General features: G+C 41.7%; 1 protein-coding gene across 2 annotated transcripts in view; it reads left to right on the top strand.

The window, feature by feature from the left end:
* NOS1AP (nitric oxide synthase 1 adaptor protein) overlaps nt 1–15,535 on the top strand; it is a 339,905-nt gene that overhangs the window by 232,116 nt on the left and 92,254 nt on the right. For both annotated transcript variants that reach the window (XM_081491516.1, XM_081491514.1), the window contains exon 3: nt 8,356–8,448. In XM_081491516.1, coding sequence (XP_081347642.1) covers nt 8,356–8,448 — 93 coding nt within the window. The remainder of the gene's footprint in view (nt 1–8,355; nt 8,449–15,535) is intronic.

Here is a 15,535-nt window from a genome sequence, read left to right as displayed (position 1 = left end):
TGGGCTACAGTCCATGAGGTCACAAAGAGTCAGTCATGACTGAGTGGCTGAGCACACACACATGCGTGGAAAGTTGGGAAAGTTACCTTCTCTCCTACCATTCAAACTGAATTTCTAAATTACTCATGCCATTTGTGACCCTGGATCTCCTTGGGAAGAAAGGGGAAGGAAGGATGATATCCTGAAAGATGATCCAAAAGAAGAATGTGTTAATCCTGAGGACTGCTGTCTTAAACCAAAGTAGACAAAATTACCTTAAGAGGACAAATGTCAAATCTCCCCTAACTTACATAGTAACTAGGAATAAAACCTTCACACCAAGATGAAAGATGCTTATAGAAAGAAGGAGAAACTACTTTTTTTGTTCACTTGTATGTTAGTGTAAATTTTTGAGCCTCTGCATGATTGATATGCTAAAAATCCTTGAACACAGATCTTGATGCCAGTCTGTGACTGTTTTTTTTTTAGGATAATTTGTTGATGGGAGTACTGAGATCAAAAGGTATAAGCAGTTTTTAGGACTGATGCTGCTAAGTTGCTTCAGTCGTGTCCGACTCTGTGCAACCCCATAGATGGCAGCCCACCAGGCTTCCCCATCCCTGGGATTCTCCAGGCAAGAACACTGGAGTGGGTTGCCATTTCCTTCTCCAATGCATGAAAGGGAAAAGTGAAAGTGAAGTCGCTGTCATGTCCAACTCTTAGCGACCCCATGGACTGCAGCCCGCCAGGCTCCTCCATCCATGGGATTTTCCAGGCAAGAGTACTGGAGTGGGTTGCCATTAGGACTGATACATATTTATAAATTGCTTTCCTAAAAAGTTGTACCAATTTAGATTCCCAGCAGTAGTATATATGTATCTCTCTTATCATACCCTCACTAGAATTTCTTTCCTATCATATTCTCATTATAATTGACAACTATCATTTTGTAAAAATATTTGACAATTTGGTACATTAAAATGGAATCTCATTTAATTTGCCTTTTGATTAGTGAGATTGAACATCTATATGTATTTTTTTCTCTTACTGTATATTTTTTCTATGAGTGTACTCCATTTCTTTACCATTTATCAGGGTGTAAGTAATGTTAGTACTAATTTGAAAAGATATTTGTAAAGTAAAAATGCTTTTTAATGTAAAAAATATTTCAGAGATACAAAACATGTAAAACACAATGTATGAACACCTGATATCTACCACCCAGCGTAATTCCCTCCCACCATAATAGTTGTCATTTTAATGCCTTTGATTTAGAAAATGGATAACTGTAAATAGCAGTGGTGCTTTCCTAAGAATCTATATTTTAATTGTTATAATAGCCTCTACATTTAAAATATAGTATTTTCATATATAATCAAGATGCTTTGATTTTTGTCTAAGGCAATTCTGGATACAAATAAAAATATGTAAAAGCTCTTGTAGTATGCTTCTATGACCCAGAGTAATGTTTGTGAACAATGTGACCTGTATTGCCTCCTGTATTAAAAAAAAAAAAAGCAGCAGCAGCAGCCAGCTTCTGGCCCTATCCCAGATTGACTGAATGAGCATCTCTGAGGTCTGGCTCTGGATACACATTCTGCCATTTTATCAGGTATCCCAAGAGGAATTTAAAACAGGTTTTAGATATGCTGGTCTACAGAACTGGGTGAATACGTAAATTCTACATTTATGTTACAATGGCAATGAATATTCCTTTCTTTAAAAGGTAGCTTCTCTGCTTTCTTTTAAATAATGTGCACTTGATGGGGATTTTATTTATACCCAACTTTCAGTGATATGTCTTGCTAAAATAAGTTATGCTGGGCTTGAGGTTGATAGAAACTAAATGTCTGTACCTAGTATTCCCAAAAAACCTCAGGTATTCTAGAATGTGGATTCAGTACCAGCTTTGGTCTTTGTCTTGCTCAAATTTCTGAGGTTTCATAGGAATGAACAGTACAAGTTACTGAGCCATGCAACAGTGTCAATGACTGCATGCATGCTCTTGGGTGGCCCGGTCCTTCAGATTCTGGCTCCATTGGCACAGGAGCTGGGACTTAGGGAACCTGGGTCGCCCAGAGAACAGAGGTTCATCTGCATGACCATCCTGTTGACTTGTCACCTCTGTGCCGTGAGTTGATTGAGAACAGCCTTGACCAATGATGGAGGCTCTAAATTATTTCACTTAATGAAGTATGGATCAAGCAAAAGATAAGGTACTTATCAGCAAGCTGTGGAGTTTAAAAGAATTAAAGAAAGTCAGATCTTCTTACAGTCTTTATACTCATGGAATGGAACCTAGGTTTTAATAACTTGAGTTGTTAATCAGTTAATTAACTTATGGGAGATTTATTTTATCTTTGTGGACAGTGTTATGTTTTCTCAGACTTGGTAAATAACCCCTGTCAGCTGTGTTCATTAATTTATTTGACATTAATTTATCACCGTCCTGTGTCCTGGTGCTGTATTCTTGGGTACAAATATGTGTAAGATGTTTCCTGCTCTCAAGGAGGGCCTGACCTAGTGGGAAATACACGCCCTATCAATGGTGAGTGATAGTAGAGGCTCCCATATGGCAGTAGCAGCCACGTTAATGGTGTAGTTCTGTGGGAGGATATGGGAAGTGGGAGTTGACCTGTAAGGCTTTGCTGTGGAGCAGGCTGAGTATATATTTTAAGAATAAGCAGGAGTTCATCAAGCGGATGGTAGGGGGAGGGCATTCTGGGCATAAACATTAGCAAATGCAATTACATGGAAGTATGGAAAAGTATGGCATGTTTGACTTGCATGTGGGAGAGTAACAGAAATGTCCTTGCACAAGCAGAATTAAAGTGGACTTGCCATGAGAAGAAATGTGTTTGTTACAGTGTTGTCAGATGTTTATCTTCTACTAGTAAAATATACTTTAAATTGTCCATCTCAACCATTCTCAAACATACAGTTCTATGAAATCTATGCACAGCATTTGTGTTGTGCAACTATCATCATTGTCTGTCTCCAGATCTTTTCTTCTTCCCAAACTGAAACTCTGTACTCATTAAATGCTCACTCATTCTCCCCTTTCCCCAGCCCCTGATGACCACCATTCTACTTTCTGTCTCTGTGAATTTGACTACTCTTACGTACCTCATGTAAGTGGAATCAGGACTTTTCCTATAGCTCAGAGGATAAAGAATCTGCCTGCAATGCAGGAGACGCAAGTTAGATCTCTGGGTCAGGAAGATTCCCTGGAGGAGGGCATGGCAACCCACTCCAGTATTCTTGCCTGGAAAATCCCATGGACAGAGGAGCCTGGCAGGCTACAGTCCATAGGGTCACAAAGAGTCACACACGACTGAAGCTACTGAGCATGCACACACGCAAGTATGTTGTTAAACTTTCAAACTTTAAGTACAAAATCATTTTCTACAAACCGTTTATAAGACAGTGGTGCCTTTGGTTGAAGTGCTTACAGTTTTGCTGTAGAGATGTGTTTGCGCTTTTGAACCCGAGACTGTGGGCAGAATGTGAGTAAAATGCCTAATCGCACTACCAGAATTCATTTTAAATTTTCTGTGGTCGCTCGCAGGAAGCAAAGCCATGACTTATTCTAGAAAGGTGGTAAACACAGCTGATTATAAGCCAGGGGCTTGGCCACGCAAGAACATCACTGTCGATGTTTGCAAACTAAATCTCCTCTCTGGGTCAAGTAACACTTTGATTCATACCTGGAAGCATTGTGGGGACAGTGGGAAGGAGCTGGATAAAGGAAATTTTATGGAGGAGAGAGGATCGGCTTCGTATGTAGCTTATGAGAGTGCAACACTAGGCAAGTTGTAGACGAGGTAATTGAAGAACCAAAGATCCTTATTAAAAAAATCCAGGATTCGTCAGGGAGCTAGACATTATCATGGAGATGGATGTGTGTGTGTCTGTCTCTCTGTCTGTCTGTCTATATAGCCCCAAGCTTCCCCCTGACTCCTAAGAAAGTGATTCTGTTATTAATACTTATTTCTGCAGTACAGCAGGACTGCGCCAGTCCCTTCATTAACACACACCTCTGTTACAGACCTCCTGCTTTCCGTTCTTGGATGCCCTGTAGTTGGAACTGGAGACACACAAGATTAGGAGCTAGTCCTGGGAGTTGGGGACAAGGAAGCACTGGGGCCTCAGAGATAACCTGTTCTGTTAGCAGCTCACTGACTTCCAGCCGACGTTCTTACTCACGTCCCTGGTTGAGTGTTTACTCCTGGCACCTGCTGAATCCGGGCCCCTCCCTCTGCCCAGTCTCCCCTTCCCGGGCCTCACTGGTTGGCACAGCACACTAAGTTCCATGGCTACTATTCCCACACAGGGTCCCCAGGCTCTTGTTTATGAACCTAGACACTTGGTCTTTCTAGTCAGCGGTTAGTGTTCCAGGGCTTATAATGTTTTGTTTTGTTTCCTAAAAGGTCAGGTCTTGTCGGGCTTAATCTGTCCTTGCTGGTGGGGCTCTGACTAGCAAAGCAAATAGATCAGGTCAGCCTGGCTGCACTGGAGGAAGGGCCAGGCCTGTTGGCACAGACTTCAGAGCTGGCGTGGCCTTTGTGGAAGGCTGGCCTGGGCCGCAGATGGTGGCACCAGCAGTCCTGTTTGTTCTTCGGCCTCTGGCAAAACCTGGGCAGACTAGATTCCTACCCCACAGAACACAGACGCTTCCTCCTGGACCTGCCTACCCCTTGGAATAGTGCAGTCTGAGAAAGAGGAGAGCTTGTCCTTGTGAGCCTCTTCTCTGTTCTCCTGGCCACTCCTATCATCTTCTCTTTTTAAAATCCATTTTCTGTCCCCCAATGAGCATAATAACATGATTGTCCAAATGAAGTATGATTGCCATATAAATAAATGGTTTTATAATAATAAAGATTTGAACCTTTTCAGACACTTGATTTCATTTCCCTGGTTTTCAACAGAACTACAATTTGAGTACCTGTTCTCTGGTTGGAAAGGGTTTGAGACATCCGACCACCAGACATGTGGAGTAGGTGCAGAGTGTGTCCAACCTAAGAGCCTTAGCATCGCTCAGGTAGTACATACTAGCAGCTATCATGGGGCCTGGAAGCCTGTTTCCTGCCTCTCTTGCCCCTCTTCACTTTGAAGCACTCCAGAGAGCATCCCACCAGCTGTTGTAAGGAGGAACACCTGTGTGTTGTCACTGTCATTGAGATTCTAATGCAGTCATTTGGTCATGCGTTTCCATGTTGTCACTGAGCCCACACACCAAAGAAGAGCCATCTGGAACTATGACAGTGATGGAATTAGAGGCTGTTTTCTAGTTCCAAAGAGAATGCTTAGTTGCATTTTGAGTTCTTAAGATCAGGGTATTAAAGACATGGCCATAGGTGTCACGGAGAGGGCAATGGCACCCCACTCCAGTACTCTTGCCTGGAAAATCCCATGGACGGAGGAGCCTGGTAGGCTGCAGTCCATGGGGTCATGAAGAGTCAGACACGACTGAGTGACTTCACTTTCCCTTTTCACTTTTGTGCATTGGAGAAGGAAATGGCAACCCACTCCAGTATTCTTGCCTGGAGAATCCCAGGGATAGGGGAGCCTGGTGGGCTGCTGTCTATGGGGTTGCACAGAGTTGGACATGACTGAAGCAACTTAGCAGCAGCATGGTTGTCAAAGTACGAACTATGGAAATGGTTTAGATTTTAGATATACAGGCAAAGAGCTGGTTGGGCATCTCTTGCCAGCCTTGGTTTGGGGGCAGGGATATTGATTTTAAAAAAATCCCAAAGAGAATGAAGCCAATAGGACCATGGACCAAACAATAAAGCAACATAGTCATATTTTTCTGGAAATAGAAGCCATTTATGGGTCTGATTCAGCCGGCAATAATATGCTGTCTAGAACCAGGGCAAGGAAGTGACATCGTGCCTTGCAGAGATGGTGGTTTAGTTGCTCAGTTGTGTCTGACTCTTGTGACCCCATGGACTGTAGCCTTCCAGGTTCCTCTGCCCATGGGATTTTCCAGGCACGAATACTGAAGTAGGTTGCCATTTCCTTCTCCAGGGGAGTCTCCCCAACCCAGGAATCGAAGCTGGGTCTCCTGAACTACAGGCAGATTCTCTACTGACTGAGCTACCAGGGAAGCCCTTAACATTCACTGCTTTGATTTGTTGCTGGAAAGAGGGAAGAAGGAAGTATGTGGAGCTTGTGCGAGTGACATACTGGATAAGAGCAAAGACAATAAAGCAGGCAGAGATTGGCCTGTCTGGGGCAGGTTTTGTCCACCTCCAGGTGTTTCCTGGACTCTTAAGCCCTTATCTCCCACCTGAGCTCATCAGAACACACCCCTCTGCACTCCTTCTACTGGCAGGAGCAGCTGTGATTTTAGTGATTTGTTTCCAAGGGAGGCACAGCTGAAAGACTGTGTTCATTGAAAGCCTGTGAGCAGAGGTAAATGCAGGTGTGGCCAGGAAATGGAGCTGGTTCACCTCTCCCAGTGGGCACAAGGCCAAAGTCAGCAGACTTAAGAGTCTCATGCTGGCTCTCCCACCCAGAGATAATTTCAGTTCATCTAGTGCTGCACCTGAGCAGAATGCTGCAGTCGGGGGGACACCCTGCAGATTGTAGCTGTGTTTTGAGTTGCATGCCGATCACATAGCTCTACCCTCCACCAGCTTACAGCCATTGAATTAGAGAGCAATTTGTAACATGACCAAGGCTGTCTCATAAGCCAGACTCCAGTACAGATAGCACGTCTCCCTGTCCTTTACTGTATGATTCTTAATTGGCTCTGGGTTCCCAGACTCTGAAACAGAGTCTGAAGTTGATGTTTTCTTCTCTTTCTCCTATGTGTCTGCTGCTCTTCTTTCAGGATCTCTGGTAAAAAGGACAGCTGTTGACAGGATAGAGTGATTGGGAGGGTAAGAGAGATGACCACCAGACTGGGGAGTGATTTATGTTGCCATCACCTAGAAACTCAGATCAGCAGTAAACCAGAACCTGCCCTGATGATGTGAAGAAAAATGCTTCACCTCAGTTAGCCGGGTTGTGCCCTTATCTCTAAGAAGCAGACAGCCAAGGGGCATCAGCACTAACTGTGCAACAGAACAAGAAAATGAGCTGACATTTCAGTGGAAGGGATCGAGTACAGGCAGGGTAGGAAGCTCTCATCTGAGTTCTTAAACTCAGAGTATTGAACAGCATGGCCAAGGAAAGGTTCTAGATTTCTCATGAGATTTTCAAGGTAAGTTATGTTTTTATCTTGTTAGGGTGGATTAGATTCATGTCTTTCAAAATACAAAGTAGAAATAGGTTTTGGATGTACAGGCAAGGAGCTGGTACCTTACCAAGCTTGGGTGGTGGCATGGTGGGGAGGGGTCTTGAGTATAAAAGGTCCCAGAGAAGAGAGCCTATGGGTTGGAGTAGAGATTTTGGTCCTGGGTCCTGTATTATTATTTTTAAATCTCTACCCCAAATGTTTGAATAGAGAGCTGGGCAGGTAAGTTTGATAGGTCGTGATACCAAGATGGGGACCAGATGAAAATGGATAAATGCTTAGAATGAAGTTCAGTGAAGAAAATGTAGAGTTATATCACCATTCTGAATACCTGCGCAAACATAAGAAATGGCTGTGAATGAGAAATGTAATAGAAGAATATCTGGGATTGAGGATGAAAGCCAGCATCTATCAGCAGTGTAGTTTGTGGTTGAAGCAGGCCTGTTCAGGATTGCAGATAGAAGTTTAGAATATAGGGCTTGTGATGTGATGCCCTCCCTTGTAGCCATCAGTAGTCAGATCCCTTTTAGAATACTGTCTAAAATATTTCAGACTAGTGGGTAGATCTGGAGACTGACCTGCAGATAAAGGAATTTGGGGTTTGACCTTGTAGAGAATAACTTAGATTTCATAATGATCTTTAAGAATGTAAAAATCCTGATCTGAGGATGGATTCCAGCTCTTCTTAATCTTCGTTGAGGATGGAATAGAGTCTCAGCAGCATTTGGGTAGACTCGAGGAAAACTTGACTGACTTTTCATTTAATGAAAGTCATTAAATGTCAGAATGATTTACTGAGGGAAGGTTCTGGATTTCTCATGAGATTCTCAAAGTAGGCTCTGTTTTCCTCTTGATAGAATAGATCAGATCCATTCCCATGGCCCAGTGTGATAGCTGAGTGTGACACCAGTGACCATTCAGAGTCCCTGTTCCAACCCAAATATCGCCAAGCCCCTGCCCACAGACATCCACCTGCTTTTACATCCCCTGAGGTGTTTCATGTCCCCAGAAACTGCACCAGCTCCTTACGCCCATCCGTGGCCCTCTTTTCCAGGTTACAGGCTCTCGGGGTCTCTGCAGATGCGCTGATCTAACTGGATTGCGCTTCTTTGTTCTCTTCTCACTTGCAGTATGAGTTTAAAGCCAAGAACATCAAGAAGAAGAAGGTGAGCATTATGGTTTCCGTGGATGGAGTGAAAGTGATTCTGAAGAAGAAGAAAAAGGTAAGTGACTCTGAACCACAAACTCTGGTGAAGAGAGATGCAGAGTAGGTGGGCGTGGGGTAGCTTTTCTTTCTAGGCTACTCTCTGGGCAGAATCCTTCCCTTATCTGTGGGGTGGTCTGCTCTAACCAGCAACAGTGTTGAGAGGCTGCAGCTGGAGCAGAGAGAAGGCAAGGACCAAAGGCCTGGTCAGCTGACTGGCTTAGTCCTGGTGTCCCATGAGTGACAGGTTCATCTCCTGTCATCCGTGCATTCACCCCTTTCCCCAATTTGATACCTTTACCTTTGAGTCTTGATCTTGGGAAATGCTTTCAATTCAAGTTCAGCAGGTTTCAGTGGGGGAGGAGGTGAGAGGAGGCTTCCTAAGCAGTTGTCCCATCCTAAATAGTCCCTCGAGACCCAGCACAACTACTGTGGTGGGAGGAAGGTATTGGCCCATGTGATGGGCCGTCCTCTGAGTTGGGGAGAGGTAAGCGAGTGAGTGTATGTTGTTTAAACACTAGGCTGTTTTGTGTCAGTTTTATGTGCTATGGGAGAATGATGTTCTGGGAAAGACTAGATTCGCATAATAGTCAGAGGGGAGAGTGTATGTGTTTCCAGAAAGAAATGGAAAAGGGCTTGGTTGATGGACAGTGTGTGAGGAGAAGCACTTTCTTTTTCCTGTTTCTAGACTCTGCTGCACTGGAGAAGGAAATGGCAACCCACTCCAGTATTCTTGCCTGGAGAATCCCAGGGACGTGGAGCCTGGTGGGCTGCCGTCTATGGGGTCGCACAGAGTCGGACACGACTGAAGCGACTTAGCAGCAGCAGCAGACTCTGCTGAGGCCTTTGTTTTATACTCATTGATGTAGCAGCACCCATACTAATGTATAGACATATTGAGCTGCCTTTGGTTCCAAGCCTCTGTTGCTCTCGGGGCTTCCTGGGTAGCTCAAATGGTAAAGAATCTGCCTGCAAGGCAGGAAACCTGGGTTTGATCCCTGGGTTGGGAACATCCCCTGGAGAAGGACATGGCAACTTACTCCAGTATTCTTGCCTGGAGAATCCCACGGACAGAGGAGCCTGGCGGGCTACAGGCCATGGAGTGACAAAGAGTCGGACACGACTAAGCAAGTAACACTTTCACTTTTCTCCATTGCTTTTAATTCAAATGGGACTCAAGGCAGACCTTGAGTCTGGGGGTTATGGAAGGTAAACACAAATACTAATACATAGTACTAGGTACATAATACGTAGAGGTATTAAAAGATAAATACATGGAAGTAGGAAAGTCAGAGGGTAGATGTTCAAGTTGTAGTCATCTTACCAATCCAAGGATTTAAATCTTCTCTGTCCTCCTCACAGAAGACATTCTCCGATGTATGACTGGACCTCTCCAGTGATGAGGACTCTACCACTTCTTAAGGCAGCCCATTTTTTTCTCTGGACAGCTGGACATTTGCAAAGATCTCCCACATATAAAACTCAAACTTGTTCTCTTATGCTTCCTAAATATCTCCAGGGATGGTTCTAGAAAGTGTTTTATGGCTGTGAGATTGGAAGTTTATAGGAAGAAAATAGAAGATGATATACTGTTTATAAAGAATTAACTCCTTAAAAATTTACAAGTAGTAGGGAATTTGTAATAGCTTATTAAATATCCCCGACTTTATAAACTTCCACTGTGGGGACAACAGTCCCCATTGTATTCTTACCCTGGGGATCTTTTCTGCCCCTTCCCTCCACCCCACATGTGTGCACACAGTAGTTAGCCATGAGACAGTCTTTAGAATATTGTCCTCTCAGGGGTTCTTGAGAAGGAGAGTTACTGGAATAAGTGAGGCCTATCAAGTCAATGGGATCCCTGTGCCCCTGTTAAAGAAATTACAGATGATGACCAACGTGAATTTCCTTTTCTTTTTTTAAATTAATTAATTTATTTTAGTTGGAGGCTAATTACTTTACAGTATTGTAGTGGTTTTTTGCCATACATTGACATGAGTCAGCCATGGGTTTACATGTGTTCCCCATCCTGAACCCCCCTCCAACCTCTCTCCTCATCCCGTCTCTCAGGGTCATCCCATTGCACCATCCCTGAGCACTTGTCTCATGCATTGAACCTGGACTGGTGTTCTGTTTCACATATGATAATATACATGTTTCAATGCTATTTTCTCAGATTGTCCCACCCTCACCTTCTCCCACAGAGTCCAAAAGATTGTTCTATGCATCTGTGTCTCTTTTCTGTCTCGCATATAGGGTTATCGTTACCATCTTTCTAAATTCCGTATATATGCGTTAGTATACTGTATTGGTGTTTTTCTTTCTGGCTTCACTCTGTATAATGGGCTCCAGTTTCATCCACCTCATTAGAACTGATTCAAATGTATTTTTTTAATGGCTGAGTAATATTCCATTGTGTATATGTACCACAGCTTCCTTATCCATTCATCTGCTGATGGACATCTAGGTTGCTTCCAAGTCCTGGCTATTATAAACAGTTCTGCCATGAACATTGGGGTACATGTGTCTCTTTCAATTCTGGTTTCCTTGGTGTGTATGCCCGGCAGTGGGATTGCTGGGTCATATGGCAGTTCTATTTCCAGTTTTTTAAGGAATCTCCACACTGTTCTCCATAGTGGCTGTACTAGTTTGCATTCCCACCAACAGTGTAAGAGGGTTCTCTTTTCTCCACACCCTCTCCAGCATTTATTGCTTGTAGACTTTTGGATAACAGCCATTCTGACTGGCGTGAAATGGTACCTCATTGTTGTTTTGATTTGCATTTCTCTAATAATGAGTGATGTTGAGCATCTTTTCATGTGTTTGTTAGCCATCTGTGTGTCTTCTTTGGAGAAATGTCTATTTAGTTCTTTGGCCCATTTTTTGATTGGGTCATTTATTTTTCTGGAATTGAGCTGCAGGAGTTGCTTGTATATTTTTGAGATTAATTCTTTGTCCGTTGCTTCATTTGCTATTATTTTCTCCCATTCTGAAGGCTGTCTTTTCACCTTGCTTATAGTTTCCTTTGTTGTGCAAAAGCTTTTAAGTTTAATTAGGTCCCATTTGTTTATTTTTGCTCTTATTTCCAATATTCTGGGAGGTGGGTCATAGAGGATCCGGCTGTGAGTTATGTCAGAGTGTGTTTTGCCTATGTTTTCCTCTAGGAGTTTTATAGTTTCTGGTCTTACATTTAGATCTTTTATCCATTTTGAGTTTATTTTTGTGTATGGTGTTAGAAAGTGTTCTAGTTTCATTCTTTTACAAGTGGTTGACCAGTTTTCCCAGCACCACTTGTTAAAGAGATTGTTTTTTCTCCATAGTATATTCTTGCCTCCTTTGTCAAAGATAAGTTGTCCATAGGTGTGTGGATTTATCTCTGGGCTTTCTATTTTATTCCATTGATCTATATTTCTGTCTTTGTGCCAGTACCATACTGTCTTGATGACTGTGGCTTTGTGGTAGAGCCTGAAGTCAGGCAGGTTGATTCCTCCAGTTCCATTCTTTCTCAAGATTGCTTTGGCTATTTGAGGTTTTTTGTATTTCCATACAAATTGTGAAATGATTTGTTCTAGTTCTGTGAAAAATACCATTGGTAGCTTGATAAGGATTGCATTGAATCTATAGATTGCTTTGGGTAGTATACTCATTTTCACTATATTAATTCTTTCAATCCATGAACATGGTATATTTCTCCATCTATTTGTGTCCTCTTTGATTTCTTTCATCAATGTTTTATAGATATATAGGCCTTTTGTTTCTTTAGGTAGATATATTCCTAAGTATTTTATTCTTTTCGTTGCAATGGTGAATGGTATTGTTTCCTTAATTTCTCTTTCTGTTTTCTCATTGTTAGTGTATAGGAATGCAAGGGATTTCTGTGTGTTAATTTTATATCCTGCAACTTTACTATATTCATTGATTAGCTCTAGTAATTTTCTGGTGGAGTCTTCAGGGTTTTCTATGTAGGGGATCATGTCATTTGCAAACAGTGAGAGTTTTACTTCTTCTTTTCCTATCTGGATTCCTTTTATTTCTTTTTCTGCTCTGATTGCTGTGGCCAAAACTTCCAAAACTATGTTGAATAGTAGTGGTGAGAGTGGGCACCCTTGCCTTGTTCCTGACTTAAGGGGAAATGCTTTCAATTTTTCACCATTGAGGATAATGTTTGCTGTGGGTTTGTCATATATATAGCTTTTATTATGTTGAGGTATGTTCCTTCCAGGAGAAGGAAATGGCAACCCACTCCAGTACTCTTGCCTGGAAAATCCCATGGATGGAGGAGCCTGGAGGGCTACAGTCCATGGGGTCGCGAAGAGTCTGACACGACTGAGCGACTTGACTTTCACTTTTCACTTTCATGCATTCAAGAAGGAAATGGCAACCCACGCCAGTGTTCTTGCTTGAGGAATCCCAGTGACGGCGGAGCCTGGTGGGCTGCCGTCTGTGGGGTTGCACAGAGTCGGACACAACTGAAGCAACTTAGCAGCAGCAGCAGCAGCATGTTCCTTCTATTCCTGCTTTCTGGAAGGTTTTTTATCGTAAATGGATGTTGAATTTTGTCAAAGGCTTTTACTGCATCTATTGAGATAGTCATATGGTTGTTATCTTTCAATTTGTTAATGTGGTGTATTACACTGATTGATTTGTGGATATTAAATAATCTTTGCATTCCTGGGATAAAGCCCACTTGGTCATGATGTATGATCTTTTTAATATGTTGTTGGATTCTGTTTGCTAGAATTTTATTAAGGATTTTTGCATCTATGTTCATCAGTGATATTGGCCTGTAGTTTTCTTTTTTTGTGGCATCTTTGTCTGGTTTTGGTATTAGGGTGATGGTGGCCTCATAGAATGAGTTAGGAAGTTTACCTTCTTCTGCAGTTTTCTGGAAGAGTTTGAGTAAGATAGGTGTTAGCTCTTCCCTAAATTTTTGGTAGAATTCAGCTGTGAAGCCACCTGGTCCTGGGCTTTTCTTTGCTGGAAGATTTCTGATTACAGTTTCGATTTCCATGCTTGTGATGGGTCTGTTAAGATCTTTTGTTTCTTCCTGGTTCAGTTTTGGAAAGTTGTACTTTTCTAAGAATTTGTCCATTTCTTCCAAGTTTTCCATTTTATTGGCATATAGTTGCTGATAAAAATCTCTTATGATCCTTTGTATATCTGTGTTGTCTGTTTTTATTTCTCCATTTTCATTTCTAATTTTGTTGATTTGATTCTTCTCCCTTTGTTTCTTGATGAGTCTGGCTAATGGCTTGTCAATTTTATTTATCTTCTCAAAGAACCAGCTTTTAGCTTTGTTGATTTTTGCTATGGTCTCTTTTGTTTCTTTTGCATTTATTTCTGCCCTAATTTTTAAGATTTCTTTCCTTCTACTAACCCTGGAGTTCTTCATTTCTTCCTTCTCTAGTTGCTTTAGGTGTAGAGTTAGGTTATTTATTTGACTTTTTTCTTGTTTCTTGAGGTAAGCTGTATTGCTATGAACCTTCCCCTTAGCACTGCTTTTACAGTTTCCCATAGGTTTTGGGTTGTTGTGTTTTCATTTTCATTCGTTTCTATGCATATTTTGATTTTTATTTTGATATCTTCTGTGATTTGTTGGTTATTCATCAGCGTGTTTTTCAGCCTCCACAAGTTGAAATTTTTAATAGTTTTTTCTCCTGTAATTGACATCTAATCTTACTGCATTGTGGTCAGAAAAGATGCTTGGAATGATTTCAATTTTTTTTAATTTACCAAGGCTAGATTTATGGCCTAGGATGTGATCTATCCTGGAGAAGGTTCTGTGTGCACTTGAGAAAAAGGTGAAATTCATTGTTTGGGGGTGAAATGTCCTATAGATATCAATTAGGTCTAGCTGGTCCATTGTGTCATTTAAAGTTTGTGTTTCGTTGTTAATTTTCTGTTTAGTCTATCTATCCATAGGTGTGAGTGGGACATTAAAGTCTCCCACTATTATTGTGTTATTGTTAATTTCCACTTTCATACTTGTTAACATTTGCCTTGCATATTGTGGTGCTCTTATGTTGGGTGCATATATATTTATAATGTTATATCTTCTTCTTAGATTTATCCTTTGATCATTATGTTGTGTCCTTCTTTGTCTCTTTTCACAGCCTTTATTTTAAAGTCTATTTTATCTGAAATGAGTATTGCAACTCCTTCTTTCTTTTGGTCTCCGTTTGTGTGAAATATTTTTTTCCAGCCCTTCACTTTCAATCTGTATGTGTCCCTTGTTTTGAGGTGGGTCTCTTGTAGACAGCATATATAGGGGTCTTGTTTTTGTATCCATTCAGCCAGTCTTTGTCTTTTGGTTGGGGCATTCAACCCATTTACATTTAAGGTAATTATTGATAAGTATGGTCCCGTTGCCATTTACTTTGTTGTTTTGGGTTTGAGTTTATATACCCTTTCTGTGTTTCCTGTCTAGAGAAGATCCTTTAGCATTTGTTGAAGAGCTGGTTTGGTGGTGCTGAATTCTCTCAGCTTTTGTTTGTTTGTAAAGCTTTTGAATTCTCCTTCATATCTGAATGAGATCCTTGTTGGGTACAGTAATCTGTGTTGTAGATTATTCTCTTTCATTACTTTAAGTATGTCCTGCCATTCCCTTCTGGCCTGAAGAGTTTCTATTGAAAGATCAGTTGTTATCCTTATGGGAATCCCCTTGTGTGTTATTTGTTGTTTTTCCCCTGGTGCTTTTTATATTTGTTCTTTGTGTTTGATAATTGTTAATTTGATTAATATGTGTCTTGGGGTGTTTTGCCTTGGGTTTATCCTGTTTGGGACTCCCTGGGTTTCTTGGACTTGGGTGACTATTTCCTTCCCCATTTTAGGGAAATTTTCAACTATTATCTCCTCGAGTATTTTTTTTCATGGCCTTTCCTCTTGTCTTCTTCTTCTGGGACTCTTATGATTCGAATGTTGGGGCGTTTCATATTGTCCCAGAGGTCCCTGAGGTTTTCCTCATTTCTTTTGATTCTTTTTTCTCTTTTCCTCTCTGCTTCATTTATTTCCACCGTTCTATCTTCTACCTCACTTATCCTGTCTTCTGCCTCCATTATTCTACTGTTGGTTCCCTCCAGAGTGTTTTTGATCTCACTTGTTGCATT

This window comes from Giraffa tippelskirchi, chromosome 5, assembly GCF_054371585.1.
Source record: "Giraffa tippelskirchi isolate mGirTip1 chromosome 5, T2T-mGirTip1v1.2.pri, whole genome shotgun sequence".
Taxonomy (NCBI): domain Eukaryota; kingdom Metazoa; phylum Chordata; class Mammalia; order Artiodactyla; family Giraffidae; genus Giraffa; species Giraffa tippelskirchi.
This window is presented reverse-complemented; position numbering and strand designations above follow the sequence as displayed.